General features: G+C 38.4%; 2 protein-coding genes across 2 annotated transcripts in view; one reads left to right on the forward strand and one right to left on the reverse strand.

The window, feature by feature from the left end:
- The window catches only part of inpp4b (inositol polyphosphate-4-phosphatase type II B), a 718,149-nt gene that overhangs the window by 32,419 nt on the left and 666,012 nt on the right, over nucleotides 1-19,718 (reverse strand). The window lies entirely within an intron of this gene.
- LOC129410431 (uncharacterized) lies at nucleotides 196-3,593 on the forward strand. The gene is made up of 3 exons (XM_055158610.1): nucleotides 196-1,053; nucleotides 2,519-2,687; nucleotides 2,916-3,593. Exons 1-3 carry the CDS (start codon nucleotides 726-728, stop codon nucleotides 3,046-3,048), a joined length of 630 nt encoding a protein of 209 aa, XP_055014585.1. The 5' UTR covers nucleotides 196-725; the 3' UTR covers nucleotides 3,049-3,593.

The raw sequence follows: 19,718 nt of genomic DNA on the forward strand, positions 1-19,718 counted from the left end.
TTAAGACCAGACTCCTGAGCCCAGCTCACTGTCATCTATCGATCAGTTTCTCCCCGAAGTTCATCTTCAACCTCCTCCAGTAGTAGCAGCCCAGGACTCGATACACAGTGGGAGAACAGTTTTGAAATTCCATGGAGTAAATTTCCTGAGGAAATGATGCAGTCTTTGGAGAGGGGAAAAAGGCCAGGCTCAAAACTGAGGAGACAGATGGTCCGGATAGTTGTGACTGAGATGTTAGAAAAATACCCTCATGTAGGTAAAAAGCATTCAACTGATGTTGCAAAAAAATGGTAGCAAAATATCCAAAATCTCTAAAAATGTTATAGACGGAGATATTGTTGGGGCAGGCTACCATTCCCTTGTTAAACAGTTACAAAACAGAATTGAAAATGTGAGGCGCGGTTCAACACCTAAAATAAGAAAAAGAAGACATGAGACCGATGACTCGGATCACACAGATGAGATCCCTTTAGAAGAGAGAGCTGAAATGCAGGACATTTATGGGTGCATTAAGTGGAATGTCAAATTTCTGCCCATTGGAGAAACTCAAGAGAGCCAGCAGCAAAAGATGGAAAAACTCAAAGCAATGTACCAACATTCATCTGAGGCCAATCTGGAAGAGATCAAAAATCTAATGAAGTCCACTTTTTACACACAGCGCCAACAAGTCAACCAGGGAAAAATACCTCAGAGAGGAGTGGCCATTTTTGTTTGATGAACTTTGTATGTCTGTCCACTTCAAGGAACTCACTGGGATTGACCTTAAAGAGACATTCACTCGAAATTTGGATTTGAAGGGGAAAAGGCTTCTCAACTACATGACAACAGTTTGTGTCAACAAGAGTAAGAAGTTCCTTCAGACTTATGCTCGGCTTCAGAGGATGCGAGGACAGCAGAGTGGCTGCTCAGATGATGTGAAAGAGATGGTCCTGCTTCTGCTCAGCTACTTTGATGAGAAGGAGGAGTCCTTGTTCTTCTATGTAGAAGATACATGTCTGGCAGAAGAGGTCCAACTGGAGCAAGTGCCTGTGACACCAGCTGTTATTGTCTGTGGTAAGTCTGTTTCATATCTTGTAATTGCAGTTTATAGAATTTGTCATGTGTGTGGTGTTTATTAAAATTAGTGCTGTCATGCGATTAAAAAAATTGAAAGATTAATTAATTATGATCTGTAATTAATTAATCTCATTTTAATCTCACCTAAAAATTGCTGAGAAAAGCCTTCAATTTGAGGTATTTTCATTTAAATTCATTATTACATTATTGTGGCAGATCAAAAGACTGATATAGAACAAAAAAAAGTGACTTTATAAAGTCATTTATTGTTTAACAAATCTCTCCAAATTGGTTGTTGAGCCCAAGTCTCCATGAATAAGAAACTGTTTGCTGTAAAGTAGCAAAGACGAGGAAATCTGAACATAATAACCTTTGTCTACTTAAAGACAATAAAAAGTCCAGTCTTTCTTTAACCATATTAAAAATATTATTGATAGAGAAATGCTTTATATATGAGATCACTGGTTTTAGTCCTGGTTTAGACCTGCTTTAGTCCTACTTTAGTCCTAGTTTAGTCCTGGAATGGATTAATCCTGGTTTTAGTCCTGGTGTTATTTCTGGTTTAGTGCTGGTTTAGTCCTGGTTTAGACCTGGTTTTAGTTCTGGTTTTAGTTCTGGTTTTAGTTCTGGTTTTAGTTCTGGTTTAGTCCTGGTTTAGTCCTGGACTGGATTAGTCCTGGTTTTAGTCTTGGTGTTAGTTCTGGTTTAGAGGTTCACAGGAGGAAGCGCGGTTTACGCCGCGTACGCGAGAAAACACGATCCACACGCGGCTCACGGGAGCACGTCGGTGTCCACACACAGTAACTACGGAAGGAAACGTGGTCCGCGCGTTCTCAGGTTGATGACGATGATGGTGTGTGTGTGTTTGTGTTTGTGTGTGTTTGTGTTTGTGTGTGTTTGTGTGTGTTTGTGTGCGTGTCCCCTCATGTGGCAGGTCACTATAGGACAGTAGTGCAGACATCATGAGCCTATGCAGGTTGTTTTCACCAGTGACATTTAAGTTGTAGGCGATTTTATATTTGTTATTTTCTTTTATATTTCACGTCGGGAGAATAATTTCCAAGACACGAATGTGTTTTTACCTGTGCACTGCTGACTCTGTTCTACTGGCTCTTCGACCTCGTCAATTGTGTGACTGACGCCGCAAACGTTAACATGACGTTTACATCGCTGTTACTGCGCATGTTTTGTGTGGGTTTCCGGCAATGAGTGGGATTACCGAAATAAAAAAATGTATAAATGTGTTTTTTGTGTGTGTGTTGTTGTTGTCCCAACAACACATAAAAACAGGTTTTATAATAAAGCAACTCACATACAGAAACACTAAAGTTAGAGATTAAAAATGAGATTAACGCGATTAAAAAACATAACGCGCTAAATGTGACTGTAATTAATTAATCGCAATTAACGCGATAATTTGACACCCCTAATTAAAATACCCTGTTTAATATTGTATTCATAGGAACATCATGTTTTTCTTCAACGAGGTACATGCTGAGTCTGGATCAGAACCTTATCAACACAAACATCTCCTCCTTCATTTCTGCATTGTGCCTGATGTTTGGGAGCTACTATTGTTTTAACATCCATTATCCATCTGAGCTGGGTTCAACTCTTGAGTTTCTTCAAAGGTGAGAAAATATGGCTTACACATTTCTTAATGCTGAGATTGATACCTGGACTCAGACCCAGACTTTACTCTGGGTCTGACTTCAGTCCTGGGCTGGGACTGCTACTCTGGGACCTAAAATGACAGATTTGTGTTTTAAACATTCATTTTATTCGAAAATATATTTTGTAGTTTATTTATTTTATTCTGATAAATAAAAATGTTTAATATGCAATATTTTATTTTGTAGGTGTTTTTTCTTGATAAACCCGGAAAAAGGAACCAAAGTGGAGAGTAAAAACTCAAAGCGTCGTCTCAGTGTAAACCCTCGAGTCCTCACCCTGATACAAGAACTCTCTGATCACGAGTGGCGGGAAGGATAAACATGAACTGTCTGATGGAGTCTTTGGAATCTCTTTGGACTCTGTGTTCGTTTGAGAAGAGGTACCGGAAGTTATTGCCTTGTTAAATCTACAGTGTGATTTATGTTAATTAAAGCATAATATGTCATTGATTTAACCATCATGCTCTCCTCTCTCTTGGTGCGGGTCAGTCAAACCCAAAAATGTATTTTCTCGCCTGGCGAGAATTTATTTGAAAATACATTTTTGGGTTTGATAGACCCGCCCCAAGAGAGCGGGAAGGAAAAAAAAAACAATTCTTTGGGACAATGTGACCCCCAGGAGAGCATGAGGGTTGTAAATGTTAATTTTAAAGTCATTTTAAGAGTTATGTTTTAGCAAGTAAACACAATTTTAATTTGGTTGTTGTGTGCCTGGCACTTGAAACTTGTTTTAAGGGAAAGCCCAATACTGTAAAATGACTCATTCAATAGATCAATGAGTGTTAATTTAGTTCAGCTGAAAATCAGTCACATGCTTGATATTGTTAAAACAACACCATGAGAATGCATTGTTTGAGTAACTGAAAAAAATTCTGCAATAATGAGGCTATCTTCGAACTTCGATTCAGTGGTTTCTTTGAATGCAATTTTTGTTCTATATGCTGAAAAAAATCAAATTGTTTACAACTTGTTACTATATTGAGACTGTTAAATAAATGTTTTAAGTGATATTTTTCTTGTCATGTATTATTGCATGTTTTGGTAATGATTACAGTAGTAGCAGTAGAATTTATGATCTTGCAGGTTTAACAGGTAATTTTTACAGTTCAACTGTATTATTTAAACATAAAAATACTGCGTTTATGAGTAGATTTTACGTAAAATTTACAGAAAAGCTTAATTTAAAATATAAACTTTTACTGTCGTTTTGCCAGTTTAAACTGTTTTTTGTGAAATATTTCCCTGTTAATTTGACAAGAAATCAGTGCACAAAAAACATGTTATGTAGAAAATACAGGAAAGGATGTATAATAAGCATTTTTTTTCATGTTAAAAATACAGGAAGGTGTCTATTTATTTACAACACGGTTATGCAAAATTAACAACTTTTTTGTGTAGATTTCACTGATTTTAAATGTGATTCAACCGTGATTTCAAAAACTGTCAACTGATTTACATTGTTCTCTGTAAAGTTATTAACTGTATTACTGTATTTTTTACAGGAAAGCTCTGGTAACCCCAGCTGCCAGCGTTTTCCTGTAAAAACGACGGATTTTTTTTTACAGTGTGTGTAATCTAGCATCTTTAATAATATAAAAAAATGAACTTCTACAGACTCTCAGGCAACTATCTCTTGTGTCTAGCCTTTAAATATTTAGTTTTATGTTGTCACTATCTGGGTTTACTTTAGATAGGAATTGTTATCTGGGTTTACTTTAGATAGGAAAACACATTTTCTCTGTCTCAAACTTCAAACTTACATTTTTATTGATATTAATTAACCTGATTTTTTACCATGGTCTGACTGCCAGTAGAAATATAATACAATCCGAAGCTGAACCCAAGATAGCGTATTGTTTTCAGTGGTCTGTGCTCATTGGCGCAAGGGCCCCAAAATAATTTTCTCTTTCACTTATTTTCTACGGGCGAGTTCCTTCCATCCGTGTGGCGTCTGTAATGTGCACGGCGTGGAGCGTTTGGACCAATCAGAGCGAGAGCTGTTAGAGCGGAGTCTTACAAAGCAAACTTTTAGGCGCTTTGAGGATTAAAAAATTAAGTTTATGTTGTGAAATTGGAAAAGAATCCCTATAAAATCCGACCTTTGTGAAAGTTGTGGATGCCCTGTTAGCCGAACACGGGCAATTTTAGTTCCCAAAAAATGTATTGCGCTTCTTTGGGAGAATTCTTTCTGGGCCCAAACTCCCGGGAGCTGCAGTACCTGGAGCGGCCACTAGTCTGTCTCGAGCAGTGACAGAGGGGGAGTGCCTTAGTTTTTATTATAGCCGTGCATTACTTTTGTATAACTACAGGTAGTTCCGGCAACAATAAATCACTGTTCCATATCACTACGCTGTGAGCATCGCCACAGCAATGGGTAAACAAATAAACTGCTGTTAGAAGGGACTAGTTTCAACTAAAACAGAAATAACTGATGCCTTGAACATCCATGCAGAGCTGAAACGTCGTCAGATTTAAAGGTGCAACTGCTTGTCTCCATGGAGATGTGCCTAGAATGTTCCACAGTATGGGCCATAAACTCCATGGAGACTTGAAAGCCAAATTACAGGTTAGAGAATGAATGTTTTTTTTTTTTTAAAGATATTTGAGCAATAAATAAAACCTGTAGTTGAATAAATGGAAGACAGATATGTTTAATCTCATAATGTGGACAATTTAAAGGTGCATTGTGTAACGGTATGGTATTAAACCTTTCTATCTTTATGGAGACCAAACCAGAACAAGTTACAGGTCAGATCTGTGGAGAGGTGACCCTGCTCATAGTCAGAATGCAGTTGTTGTTTTTTTTGGTATTATTATTGTTATTATTATTATTGACTTATTTATTTATTTTATTTGTTTATTCTTCTTCTTATTATTATATTTTTTTTTTTGTATGCGTGTTTAGTTAAGTCTGTCTTATTGTGGATATGCTGGGTATCCAATCCCTTAAATTTGACAAATTATAAAAAAAAAAAAATAAAAAAAAAAAAAGAATGCAGTTTTTCTAGGTATTTTTGACCTATAAAGCTACCTGTAATTGAATAAATGTAAGGTAGAGCTGCTTAATGTCATATACACATATGACATGCACAGTGGGAAGGATTTTCTGAAAAAGTGAGCATCAAACCGCCATGTTTGTTTTCCCAGTAGGATGCGTCTATTGACAAAGCTGATCTTCTCTAGTCTTTTGAACCATATCGCTTTTGTTTCTGATTCTGATATTGTCATATTTTAGTTTTGGGATTCGGACATTGTTAATTGTGTGGTTGTTGGATCCTAATAGCGGAAAACAAGTCGAGAAATTTGTTTGCGAACTCCATAAATGCAAAAGGGAATCAGATGTGTGTGACTGCAAACCTCCGTTCAAACTGTTTCCCTTCCCAACGGAATTGAGAAATAGTGAAAGGCGAATGTGATGGTCAGAACTGATACACGGGAAGGACGAAAAAGGTAACGTTTGGCCTAAATCATCCCGAGTTTGCAGTGAACATTTTGTATGTATGCAGTTTATTTGTGAAAAAAGTTAGAAAATAGACCATTTAATGACAGCGCGTCTTATAATCCAGAGCGCCTAATAGCCCGGAAAATACGGTAATTACAATTTTTCTGTACTTTTTCCACCTCTGCTTAAAATCTGAAAATACATCTTGCTACACTTAAGAAAAACAACAACTTTTTGCACTTAAAATACAAAAGAAATGAAGAAAAACACATTTATTCCATTGGTAGATAATTTTACTTGTCAAGTTGAATCTACTCAAATAAAGTAAAATCTTCTTAATTGAAGTCATTTTAATTGAGCTAGATATTGTTTTTTTGCAGTGCAGCTGTTGAATAAAGAGGGTCAAAGGTCATAAAGTGTCAGCCGCTGTTCGCATGCCGGTGTCCTGACGTCACGAGGCCAAAGCTGAGTCACGGATTGAATAAATAACCTGGAGACGGATCCATCAGACCGCACCGCGAACTGTCTCAATCATCGCCGTGACAACAAAGACTCACAAGGCGCCGAACTGGTCCAGCCTGTCTACTGATTACACGGAGCTTTTTATGACTACAATCTCACCACTTCAACAAGCCTCCTGCATTAAAGCTGCACTGCGGAACATTTCTAGTGGAGGGTGCGCGCCCTGGTTGTGAAATATCCACCGGAATGTTCTTGTTTTGTCTAGAATGTTCTGCAGTTTTGATTAAGCTTATCGATCGTGAGAAAGACGAGCAGAATCCGCGTATCATTCGTTCGTTTTTCAAAATAAAACCAAAAATAAGAAAACGAAAAAGCAACTATTTTCTTCATTATTTGTCTCCAAAACCAAAATGAAGAAAAAAAAAAAAAGGATAATGATTTGTTTTTTCAGTTTCGATTTTGTGTTTAAATGAATAATGGAAAAAAAGGATAAAGGCCGTTTCCCGTTTCTGTGACTTAAACTGCGATGCCGAACTGAACCAGGACTGAACCAGGACTGAAACAGGTCTAAACCAGGACTAAACCAGGACTAAACCAGGACTAAACCAGGTCTAAACCAGGACTGAACCAGGACTAAACCAGGACTGAACCAGGACTGAACCAGGACTAAACCAGGTCTAAATGAGGACTAAATTAGGTCTAAACCAGGACTGAACCAGGACTGAACCAGGTCTAAACCAGGACTGAACCAAGTCTAAACTAGGACTGAACCAGGACTAAACCAGGTCTAAACCAGGTCTAAACGAGGTCTAAATTAGGACTAAACCAGGACTAAACCAAAACTGAACCAGGACTGAACCAAGTCTAAACCAGGTCTAAACCAGGACTGAACCAGGACTGAGCAGGACAAAAACAGGTCTAAACGAGGACTGAACCAGGACTGAACCAGGACTGAACAAAGTCTAAACCAGGTCTAAACCAGGACTGAACCAGGACTGAGCAGGACTAAAACAGGTCTAAACCAGAACTAAACCATCGTGATCAGGACTGAGACCAGAACCAGACCCAAACTGAGACCAGACCGTAACTGAAACCAAGACCAGACCAGGGCTGATACTGGAACCAGGCAGTGACTGAGACTGGGACCAGACCAGGGCCAGACCAGGACTGAGACCTGTTTAGTCCTGGTTCAGGCTGTTATCCGTAGTATTAGTTATAAGTTATATTAGTTGACCTATTTTTGTCTCATACACAGTTACTTGGACAAAAGTGATTAAATAAAGTGTTAAATAAATAATAAATATAATAAAAATACATTTGCATTAGCTTTACACCATCTGTATTTACTTTGTTTAAGAAAATACATTCTTGTTGTGTCTCCGTACACAGGAATTTCTGGCAACAGAAAATCACTGTTCTACATCTCTACACTGTGAGCATCACCATAACAGCGGATAAACAAAGAACTATAAATAGAGGAGGGGTTATCTGAAAGTAAACCAAAAACAACTAATGTTTTGAACATTTAAGGAGAGACAATATGTTATCATATTTAAACTATTTTCAACTTGTGGGAACTTGGTATGAGCTGATTAAACAACAACAAATGCATTAAATCTGCAGAACGCACAGCTACAAGTTGTTTAAAGGTTTGTAAATCTTGATGTCGTAACTTTTTAATTCGTATTCTGATGGATAAAATACACACAATACATTTTAAGTGAGACTGGACTCGTTTGAGAGTTTACGAATATTTATTTTATGCTCAGTTACAGCCAAATATTAATCAGGCTGGCGCCACTTAGTGCCTCCGCTCAATTTCATTTCTCTCCAGTGACTAAGGTCAGGAATTGGAATACACTAAACAGTTTGCAAGAACCCCAGAAGTTGTACACCACACACCGGTGAAGAGCTGTGAAGCCATGACGTCAAACTCAAGCATCTGTCTGGGTCGAGGACTTAAAGCCGTAACAAAGAGAATGTTTGGTGAATTTTATAAAGGGGAAAGACGTTATTGTCCTTCTTCCTACAAGATTTGGTGCATTATATACGTCACAACCAAATAGCAGCAATTGGTTACATAGAAAAAGTACCTGCCTACTGTCGAGCGAACGAATCCTAATACTGCGAGGTCAGACGGTTTCCACGAAGTGAAATCGGCTCATGAATCAGGCCAAATATACTACGGATTTCCCAAATATGCATACATTTCTATCCTAGGCACACAAATATTTCTGGAAGCTTTCTTACTCCATATTTCTTACACCATACTAATTAAATAAGTAAATTTACTCATCCTGAACTGCCCCTGACAGAAAACTGAGCTCCGTTACAGCAGACACTCTCCCTCTCTGTTGCACATTGTTGTTGCATCGATTGTGACCAGCTCTCTCTTCCTCACCTCTCTGATCATCTTCACGCTCATCATTTACTGTATTGTCCACCAAGTTGTCCTCCAAACTTAATGTGCACTCGGGTTCAAAATAAAAAGGCTGAACAGAAGCCATGTTTATCTTGGCGAGACTTTTCATCAACAGAGACGGCGAAACCACTTCATGACACTACCCAGAATGCTTTGCGACGTAAACAAATATGGCGAACTACTAGTGATTGTATTTTCTCAATTTTTTGTTAAAAGAATACTACAAACTAACATATATTTGAGTTTTTTTGGTATTACGTATTTATAATTGACGCCAGTGTTAATTATATAAGACCTGTGAATGTGAAAAGCCTGTCCTCTGTTTGTAAATGTCTCAAATATCAGTTTTCTTAGAGTTTTAAGTGAGAGCTCGGCTGTGTCCGAATGTCCAGCCTAGTCCCTAACCCCTCATTCACTACATAGGCCTAAACTCCTGAGCGCCCTCTACAGTGCACTCATTCACAGAGCAATCTCAGCGCACTACATTCAGGTCAACTGACTCTGGAATTCTCACTGGCCACATTTACATGATGTTTTTTAATTCTGATTTAATTGTTCTGAATTAAATAGTTCGGCATCAAAATATTCTCCTTAGAGTTTACATGGAAATATTAATTCCAAATTGAGGTTTACATGGAAAATACGTTAAATCGCCTTTAAGCTACGTTCAGACTGCAGGGCTTAATGCTCAATTCCGATTTTTTTTTGTGAAATCCGATGTTTTTGCGAGGTCGTTCACATTTCCAATTAAATGCGACTTGTATTCGATCCCCTGTGTGAACAGTAAACGGCCCGAAAGTGTCCTGCTTGTGCACTGGAGACACGATGACGTCAACCGCAGCGAGCGTGCTCTGTGTTTACGGAAGTTGTCCAAACATGGACGCGAGCATTGAGCACCTGGCGATTTTAAAGTTCCTCTCGTACCAGATCCAGAACATGAATAACTTACTTGTTTTAAGGAGGAGATTGAGAAGGAGAAGGACGAGGTTTTTTGGCCCTGGTGTTTTGTGGGACAGCGGCAGCGACGTCCGTTGAAAGGAACGTGTGGATGTGGAGACGTAGCCAAGAGTGGTGAGTGGTGATGTGCTTCGCTTCAGTGACATGGAGTTTATTAACAATTTTCGCCTACTTCAGCGCAGAATAGTGACGTTTGTGGCTTGTTGATAACGCGTAGGTCGAATGAATGCACTTTGGCCGTTCAGACTGAATTCGCATGTCAAAAGATCAGATATGTATCGGTTTCAGGACCACATATCCAAGTGGCCTGGGTCACATTTGAAAAAATCGGATCTGTGCCATTCAGACTGTCATTAAAAGATCGGATACAGGTCACATAGAGGCCAAAAAATCGGATTTGGGTCACTTCAGGCTGCAGTCTGAACGCCACCTTATTTAATTCCGCTCAACGTCTGGGGATCGGGAAGGGTTCTGATTGGACAGGGACACAAACGTATTTACGTCGACCGGAAGAAAACACACTGCTACCGGCTTTTTTGTCATCTCGGTTTGTCGTTACGCCACGGACACAAACATGATCCAAACTTTTTTCTCTCATCACGCTTTACGTCTGTCGGCTGAGGAGGAGAAGGGAAGAGAAGACAAACTGAGTCAACGGCTGCTCTACCTCAGCCCACTCCCGCATCCCGCTCGCAAATCCAAAGAGACGTGGATGAAAATCCGAAGAGAGGACCGGTGGAGCCAAATCGTCTGGATCGCGTCAGAAGGGCGACCCAACGAGCATGCATTGAACGACCAAATTTTTTTAAAAGAAGAATAAACGTTTACATGATTGAGGAATAAATGAATTCGGAATAATCCACTCACTCACTTCGGAATTAAGTTTAATTTTGAATAATAATTTTCATTAGGAATTAACTGTTTACGTGATCTTTTTAAAGCAGAATTAATTTGAATCTTTTTTGGGGGGGAATTAAAGCTCTCATGTAAATGTGGCATTGATGTTTTAACCTTTATAATGCAATCAGTTTTAGTTTGGCAAAAGATCTTGACACTGCCAGGAAATGCAAATTACTGATGTAACCTGATTTGCTGTTGTCTCTCTTGTGCACGTCAGAGGTGCAGTAATGACAGTGTGTTTATGTGCTTCCAAGTGATGAGTCAGTATTTATCAATCAAAACCATCGCCACTGATCTGAGCTTGAGCTTTGACCTCTGAGTGTACAGTTAAAGCACGGAAAATGAGGCGTTACTGGGGAGATCAATAATAACAACAATAAGCAATTTAGTTTAGTGTGAATAAAAAGTTGTGAAAGTTTCAAGTCTGTATTTTGTGTCTGTATTTTCAGAATTAGACTTTAAAGGGCCCATCTCATTTCACATTGTATCTTCTGCACATAAACAAGCACAGTTTGGGTTATGGAACATCTATTACACAAGAGTTAGGAAATCTTACTGATTTCTTGGAGGCGTCACAGACCAGGTACTATGAAAGTCCGGCTATTGCTCATCCCCCCGCCCGTCCTGAGAAAGCACAGGCTCCTCCCTCCAAACTCTGAGTGAGCCGCCCTTCCTCCGCCCATCTCAGGGAGGGAGGGGGAGACAGGCGTGCATCCTGATAGCGGCTTTAGTTCGTTATCATGTGGGAGAGTGGCAGAAATACGCTGCAATTTGTTTAAAAACCACAGAATCAATCTAAAAAACACTTCGGTTACATATACAAGGCCCACACATCACTCTTAGAAGATAGAAAGCTCTGAAAAGTAGATTTTGCATGAGATGGGCCCTTTAAAACATGTAGCAGCGTCTGTGTATTGTGCAGTATTTGTGTTTGATTTCAACGTTTGACACTGTATTTGCCACACTTTTCCTTCGTATCACTGAAGAAACATTTCACCAAAAACGAGACAGAGCTGAGCCATAAACTGTCACCAAATAAAACTGGTGTTAAGAAAGTGGCTTTTGATCTTAACTCAAAATACGTAGTTGTTGCGTTTTTCTTTTGCAGGTGAGGAGGGAGTTCTAATGGGCCCATGCATGGCTGCCTGAGTGATAACACACTGGAGACGTTTACAGAGGCACGTACAGTCATGATAAGATGGAGGAAATGGGCTGAGCTTGGGTCTGTACGTAGCAGGTGCAAGTTATTTCTATTGTTGCCATCAAAGAAGACAGATCTCTAGAAAGTGCAGATGTGTTTGGCATAGTTGAAAGCGTGTTTGCATACTTGTTAGCGATAGGCGGTGTTCATGTGGGATCAGAACACGCAGAAAAGACGCTGTCCCTAGACACCGTTTTCAGATCTGTGCCGTTTCCTCACCGCAAACACACTTGGGAGTTGTGTTTTGTTTCATTCACACATGGTTAACACACAAACCCTGCGTATTTAGACGGAGTTGTTCTCTCAAATGTAAAACTGAGCCTCCTTGTGATGTCATATGGTGGAGGAAGTGCCCCACTGTGTTTTTAAACTCCATACACCTTCAGGAAAAAGACGGGGAGTCAGCTTTTCAGGATACGCTGATATAATGACGGTCTGAACAGAAGACGCAAAAGTGGCGTCGCGTTTTCACTTTTTAGACGCGTTTAGACGAGCATTTTTGGGAGGAAATCTCTGTGTATACGGTGCCGCAAAAGTGTGTGGAATTAAACAGGGTATGCATGCCAGGTTTCTGTTTACTGTATAAATGTGATGTAAACGAGTCCGCGGCGTGAGCAGATCTGACCAGATTTTTGCATTTTAGGCAGTGTAGACGGAAATGGCTACAGTGGAACCTTTCCACTCTGGAGTCTGGTTTCAGATTTTTGCATTTCTAAGCCCCAAAAACGCCATCACCATCTAAATGAAAGGCACTTCCGATCAAATATTTTGTAGTTTTTACCTGTAAGCGATCTCGTGTAAACAGGCCCTAAGATTCATGCAGCTAAAACCTCGAACATTTCCTGAAGATGTGAGAAAGGACTCTACTTTGACACTGAAAGGTTTTCATTTTTTATTCCACACTCTTCTCTCTAATTTAATGTCTCTCTCTCTCTTTTAAATTTAATGATGATTATTTATGTTTTGATTTGTTTTTATTGTGATTTTAATGCATTTCTTATTCTGTAAAGCACTTTGAATTACTTTGTGTACGAATTCTGCTATACAAATAAACTTTCCTTGTCTTGGCTTTCCTTCATTAGAATCATTTTGATGAATTCAGTCAATGAAAACTACAGCTTCATGACATCACAAGGTGGACCAGAGCATTTTGAGCTTTGGAGATGTAAACAGACTAATAAAAAAGTGTTACTCAAACATGTGTGAATGAAACAAAACAACTCCAGGTCTGTTTTTGATGAGAAAACATTCAAACATGGCCAAAAGTTCACAAGAGTCAATTTTGTTTAATATAGTACGTTTAAAATGGAAGAAGATTAGAAAATGCTCTTGAAGTAGCAGATTGCAGTTTATAACCTGGTTTATGGTCTGTACAACTGTAATTACTACAGTCTGTTGAATGTTAAACACAAAGTTCAATGTCTCCACTGTGTGTGTGGAACAAAAGTATCATAATTATTTCACAATGACATGGTGCCATGAGTTAACTGCAGACAATTTTTTCAATCTTTAATTAAAATTAAAGTCAGAAATCCGCAAAATAGATTCTCGTAAGCATTAAGTCACGCTATAATGCTGTCATCGCATCACAAACAGGCCTGGAGTTGTGTTTTGTTTCATTCACATGTTTGAGTTACATCTCCAAAGCTCAAAATGCTCTGTTCCACCTTCTGATGTCATGAAGAGGTTGTTTACAAGTTAACAGCTCCTTTTACCGTTAGTTCAGTAGAGATCGGCAATTCCAGGTCTGAAATTATCCAAATGATTCTCGTAAAGGAAAGAGTAGTTCAACATTTTTTTTTTTTTTTTTTAGATTTTCTAGATTAGATTAGGTCCACATTGTATGCAAATGAATTTATATTTAGAGGTTGCTCAAGACACCTGAAAATCGCCTTATAGAGCCTATACTATAATGTAGCGAACCAAATAAATAACACGTATTTGAATAATTTGTCACTTTATTCTGCAAAAACAAACTGAAACTTGCATAAAAATTACATTAAAAGCCATAAAGGTCAGTGTTGGGAAGGTTACTTTTAAAATGTATTCCCCTACAGATTACAGATTACATACACCAGAATGTAGTTTGTAATGGAATCCATTAAATTACTTTAGGTGAGTAACGTAATCTGAATACTTTGGATTATTTGGTTTGCTCTAGAGTAGCAAATACTAGGAAATCTTCACATAAGATGTTTTGTCTGGTAAAAGCAATAAAAAAGCCCAGACTTTACTGAACCAAATTAAAAATATTATTGATAGAAGAGGAGGAAACACGGTCCATGCAGCATGATTTAGTCCTGTTAAATCCTGTTTTAGATCTGGTTTAGACCTGGTTTAGACCTGGTTTAGACCTGGTTTAGATCTGGTTTAGATCTGGTTTAGACCTGGTTTAGATCTGGTTTAGATCTGGTTTAGATCTGGTTTAGACCTGGTTTAGACCTGGTTTAGATCTGGTTTAGATCTGGTTTAGATCTGGTTTAGACCTGGTTTGGACCTGGTTTAGACCTGGTTTAGACCTGGTTTAGATCTGGTTTAGACCTGGTTTAGACCTGGTTTAGATCTGGTTTAGACCTGGTTTAGACCTGGTTTAGATCTGGTTTAGATCTGGTTTAGACTGGTTTAGACTGGTTTAGATCTGGTTTAGACCTGGTTTAGACCTGGTTTAGACCTGGTTTAGACCTGGTTTAGATGGTTTAGAGATCTGGTTTAGATCTGGTTTAGACCTGGTTTAGACCTGGTTTAGACCTGGTTTAGACTGGTTTTAGACCTGGTTTAGATCTGGTTTAGATCTGGTTTAGACCTGGTTTAGACCTGGTTTAGACCTGGTTTAGATCTGGTTTAGACCTGGTTTAGACCTGGTTTAGACCTCCTGGTTTAGATCTGGTTTTTAGACCTGGTTTAGATCTGGTTTAGATCTGGTTTAGACCTGGTTTAGACCTGGTTTAGATCTGGTTTAGATCCTGGTTTAGACCTGGTTTAGACCTGGTTTAGACCTTGGTTTAGACCTGGTTTAGATCTGGTTTAGATCTGGTTTAGATGGTTTAGACTGGTTTAGACCTGGTTTAGACTGGTTTAGATCTGGTTTAGATCTGGTTTAGACCTGGTTTAGACCTGGTTTATTCCTGGTTTAGATCTGGTTTAGACCTGGTTTAGACCTGGTTTAGACCTGGTTTAGACCTGGTTTAGACCTGGTTTAGATCTGGTTTAGACCTGGTTTAGACTGGTTTAGACCTGGTTTAGACCTGGTTTAGATCTGGTTTAGATCTGGTTTAGACATGGTTTAGACCTGGTTTAGACCTGGTTTAGACCTGGTTTAGATCTGGTTTAGACCTGGTTTAGTGCAATGAGTGGAATTACCCGGAATATAGCCCGGAATGTGAAAACAGGAAAATATCACCGTGTAATCCACTTATTTCAACAAAGTAACTGTAATCCAATTACCACTCACTGAAACAGTAACTGTAACTGAATACAGTTACTCATAAATTGTACTCTGATTACGTAACTCCAGTACATGTAATCTGTTACTCCCCCACACTGATAAAGGTCCAGCAGCCACTGTGTCTTTGATGGTATCACAGATGATGTGCCTGTGCTCTTTGACAAAGAAACGCATTGTGCTGGTGAAGACAAATCACTGGTCTCTTCCCTTCATAATCTGCTGGATTAAGGTCGGTTTAGTCGCTTTAGTGGAACATCTGAACTTTCGTTTTCCATTATATTGTGAAGCATCATCATCTTCTGTCACAGAGAAGCAATGCCAGGCCAACCCTTTTTCACTCAAGTACCAAAGATGTCGACTGAAAGCTGCTTTTTTAACAAGTGATTTTTCATACTGTGACATCTTCTTAAGAAAATAAATACAAAATACCAAAATACCAAAAACGCAAAATTAGTCAACCTCTAAAACATTTATTTTCTTTCTTTCTTCCATATTTCTTCCTAAATTCTTCTTCTAAATCATCTAATGCAGGATTCTAATCGAGGTTATCGCAAATTTTGTCTTTACCATGCTTGGACGGATCACCCTAGTGAAGGTGTCTGGAGTTTCAAAACACGGTGGAGCACTTCCTGTATTACTACATGACATCACAGGGCGCGACACGGCGTTTTCCGTTTGAGAGAGGAACAAACGTGCGAATGAAACAAAAACACAACTCCAGGTATGTTTGCGATGAGGAAACAACGTGATAACACACAGATCAGATAACAGCGTGATCTTTAATCCTCCTTTAATTCCAAACACATAACGATCAGGTGAAACTTTTGTGGATCTTAAATTTGGACATTTCTTCCAAAAACTCTCACATAGAGTTACATCGGCTCTGTCTCTTAGTCTGAAATCTAGAACGTGAACACAACCTATTTTGGCTCATATTTTAAGCTTTTTTTCCCATTCAAAAGATTTCATATTTTGTTAATCGCTATGGCAATGGACCTAATGTTTCGTCATTCTGAAACCAATGTAAACACACAAGTCAATTCTTATTATTAATGCTTATTTTTGGTAACTTTGGGGGTAAAATGTAATTGTCGGGTTTGGACACACTTTCTCATTCAGGGTTGTTTTTCTGTTTTTTTTTTTACATTTTTGGCGCATATGGAATTATATATAAAATACATGAAGTTAGACATATGGAAAAATGTAGTAAAAAAAAGTTCAAGTTAAAGGTGTATTGTGTAACTTTTCTGGTGGAGGGTGGATGTTATTGCTTTGTCTGGAATGTTTCACAGTATGGCATTAAACAGGGGTGGGCAATTATTTTCTCCATGGAGCCACATGAAAATACCGTGAAGGGCCAAAATGTTTAACTCAGTTCTGCATAATATTAATTGTATTTCTTCATAAAAAGCAGTAAATAGAATTGTTTGGACAAGCTGGTCAGACTGGTAAGAGTTTATGTTGTGACTAAGCAATGAAAAAGTGAGGTTGCCTAAAAAATATTACAAAAAATATCATTAAAAACACCTCTAAAATAAAAGTAATGCAGCTTTAGTCCATGCATGAGGTAAAATTATAAAATACGTGTTTTTTGTAATTCCAAATGAGCTTAAACGGACTGAGTCAAAGGGTCTATCTTCATGGAGACCAAACTAAACCAAGTTACAGGTCAGATCTGTGGAGAGGCGACCCCACTCACGGTCAGAATGTCTGTTTTTCTAGGTATTTCTGAGCTATACCACCACATATAATTTAATAAATGTACAATAGAGCTGTTTAATGTCACACTGTGGAACATTCCAAGCAGGTGACGGCACCTTCACAAGAAAAGTTACACAATGCAGCTTTAACTTTGCACAAGTAGTGGTTTAACAAAGAAATATTGTTGCTAATATGTGTGTAAAATCCTTCAGAATTTCTCCTTTGCCTTTGCTAAAACGTATTTGGTTCTTTAAATCCACTTTTACTCTCGGGCTTTTAACACTGCGTGAGTTGTGTGGTCCTCTGTGTTTTTTATTTATTTTATTTATTTATGTATTTTATTGGCTTTATTTATTTATTGCTATTCTATGATTTTGCTCTTATTTTATTTAACTTATTTATTTTATCATTTTGTTATTGTATAGAGGCTTTGCACCGTCACGTGTCGCCCATGGCAACGGTACCTACGCCGCCATGACACCGGGCACGCTATGTCCTTGACTTCAGCAGCATCGGAGAAACATGGGCAGGTTTTGTTTTGTATTTGGTTGTTATAGACGCTCTGAACGGGATAAAATGATTTGTTTCTTCACTGTTCCTCTGGAAATGACTCATCAGGAGCTCAAACAAGGGAATAATCAAAAAAAGAAGCAGATTATGTCTAAAGAACATAAACCGTGAAGAGATTTCCAATGGTACCATCAAGACGTCGCTCGCGTCACTTTCATCAAGGTATTTGCTAGTTAAATTGTTTCATAGCTTATTTAATAAGAGAAGCACATTTACTGAACTAAAATTTAAAAAGAAAACATTTGCAGTAGAAACTGTATCTTCCAACGCACATATAAACATGTCACTCGTCTTAGAACCGAAGTTTTCTTTATTGCCTTGTTTATCCACAACTATGTCTTCTAGAATTAATCTCTTTTTGTGAGCGGATTTTTCTAACGTTCGCGAGGATCTTTTCATGGACGATTCTTTCGAGGTTCGGCTCACAGACTCTTCGACTCGTGCGTCATGTTGATCATAGGAGCCCAGTGTGGGTTCGTTGAATCGTAAACTAGTGCAGGTTTTCCTGGATAAATTAATGACATTTTAATTCAGTAAATGTGCTTCTTTCATTAAATAAGCTATGAAACTATTTAAATAGGAAATACCTTGATGACTTGGTACCATCGGAAATCTCTTCGGGGTTTATTTTCTCTAGCCATAATCCGCATCTTTCATTCGATAATTCCCTTGTTTGAGCTCCTGATGAGTCATTTCCAGAGGAACAGTAAAGAAAAAAAATCGTTTTCGTCTAGAACACAGTTGTCAAACCTACGGCCCGGGGGCCAGATCCGGCCCTCCAAGACCTTTAATCTGGCCCTCAGTTGATTTTCTACTAAAATATTTTAATTCTATTTTTTTATTAAAATCTTGTTAATTTTCTGTGGTGTTTATCACAGCAGCGTCTCCAGCGTCTCTGTACGTGGCCCCTCCCACCAGAGCAGCACAAATGAAGACTTGTCTCTTTCCAAACGCTCTTAAAGGACGATCGTTTTGACTGTTGACCGTGACACCCTCATCAGAAAAATGTCCAACATGAGAAAAGTGGAGCCGAGTGCAGGATTTTACAACAAAAATGGACTTATTCCTATTTATACAAGTTCATGTTAAAACATTGTGTTGAAATTGAATTTTTCTTAAAGTTTCAGGTTGTTCATAATATTATAATATTTTGTAAAAGAAAGAGTTCATCAATTAAAAAAGATTTCTGTAATAGATTTGTGTTTCTCTGCACAAATATTTGAACTTATTGTTATTTTTGGGGTTTATATGACATGAGTTTTCTGGTCCGGCCCCTTTGGGATCAAAGTCGGTTGGATTCGGCCCCCGGACCAAAATGAGTTTGACACCACTGGTCTAGAACAACCAAATACACAACAAAACCTGCTCATGTTTCTCCTATGCTGCTGAAGTCAATGGCATAGCGTGCCCGGTGTCATGGCGGCGTAGGTACCGTTGCCATGGGCGACACGTGATGGTGCAAAACCTCTATTGTTATTATTATGTATTTGTGCAGCATTTTGGAAACAGTTTGTGAAATGCGCTATAGAAATAAAGTGGATTGCATTGAAAAAAAATATACATATATCACAGACTCTCATGTTCAATTTATCGTCATATCGTGCTAATATTTTATTGTGAGCGTTGTTTTTTTTTTTATCGTATTGAATTGCGAAGAATCTTGTGATTGCTCTAGGTGTAACATTTTCAGTAAATAAAAAAGAACAAACATGAATGAATGAATGAAAAAGTGCGTCCAAACTTTTGACTGGTACTTTCGAAACCCATGGATAGTGTCCTTTTACAGTATAATTAATAAGCACACGATAAATTCTTCTCATTCATGTCGATTTCGGGTGTAAAATGTAATGATTCAGATGGATAACTTGCACCCAATCTACAGTAGCAGT

This window comes from Boleophthalmus pectinirostris, unplaced genomic scaffold (genome assembly GCF_026225935.1).
Source record: "Boleophthalmus pectinirostris isolate CB_2022bp ecotype Guang Dong unplaced genomic scaffold, ASM2622593v1 HiC_scaffold_22, whole genome shotgun sequence".
Taxonomy (NCBI): domain Eukaryota; kingdom Metazoa; phylum Chordata; class Actinopteri; order Gobiiformes; family Gobiidae; genus Boleophthalmus; species Boleophthalmus pectinirostris.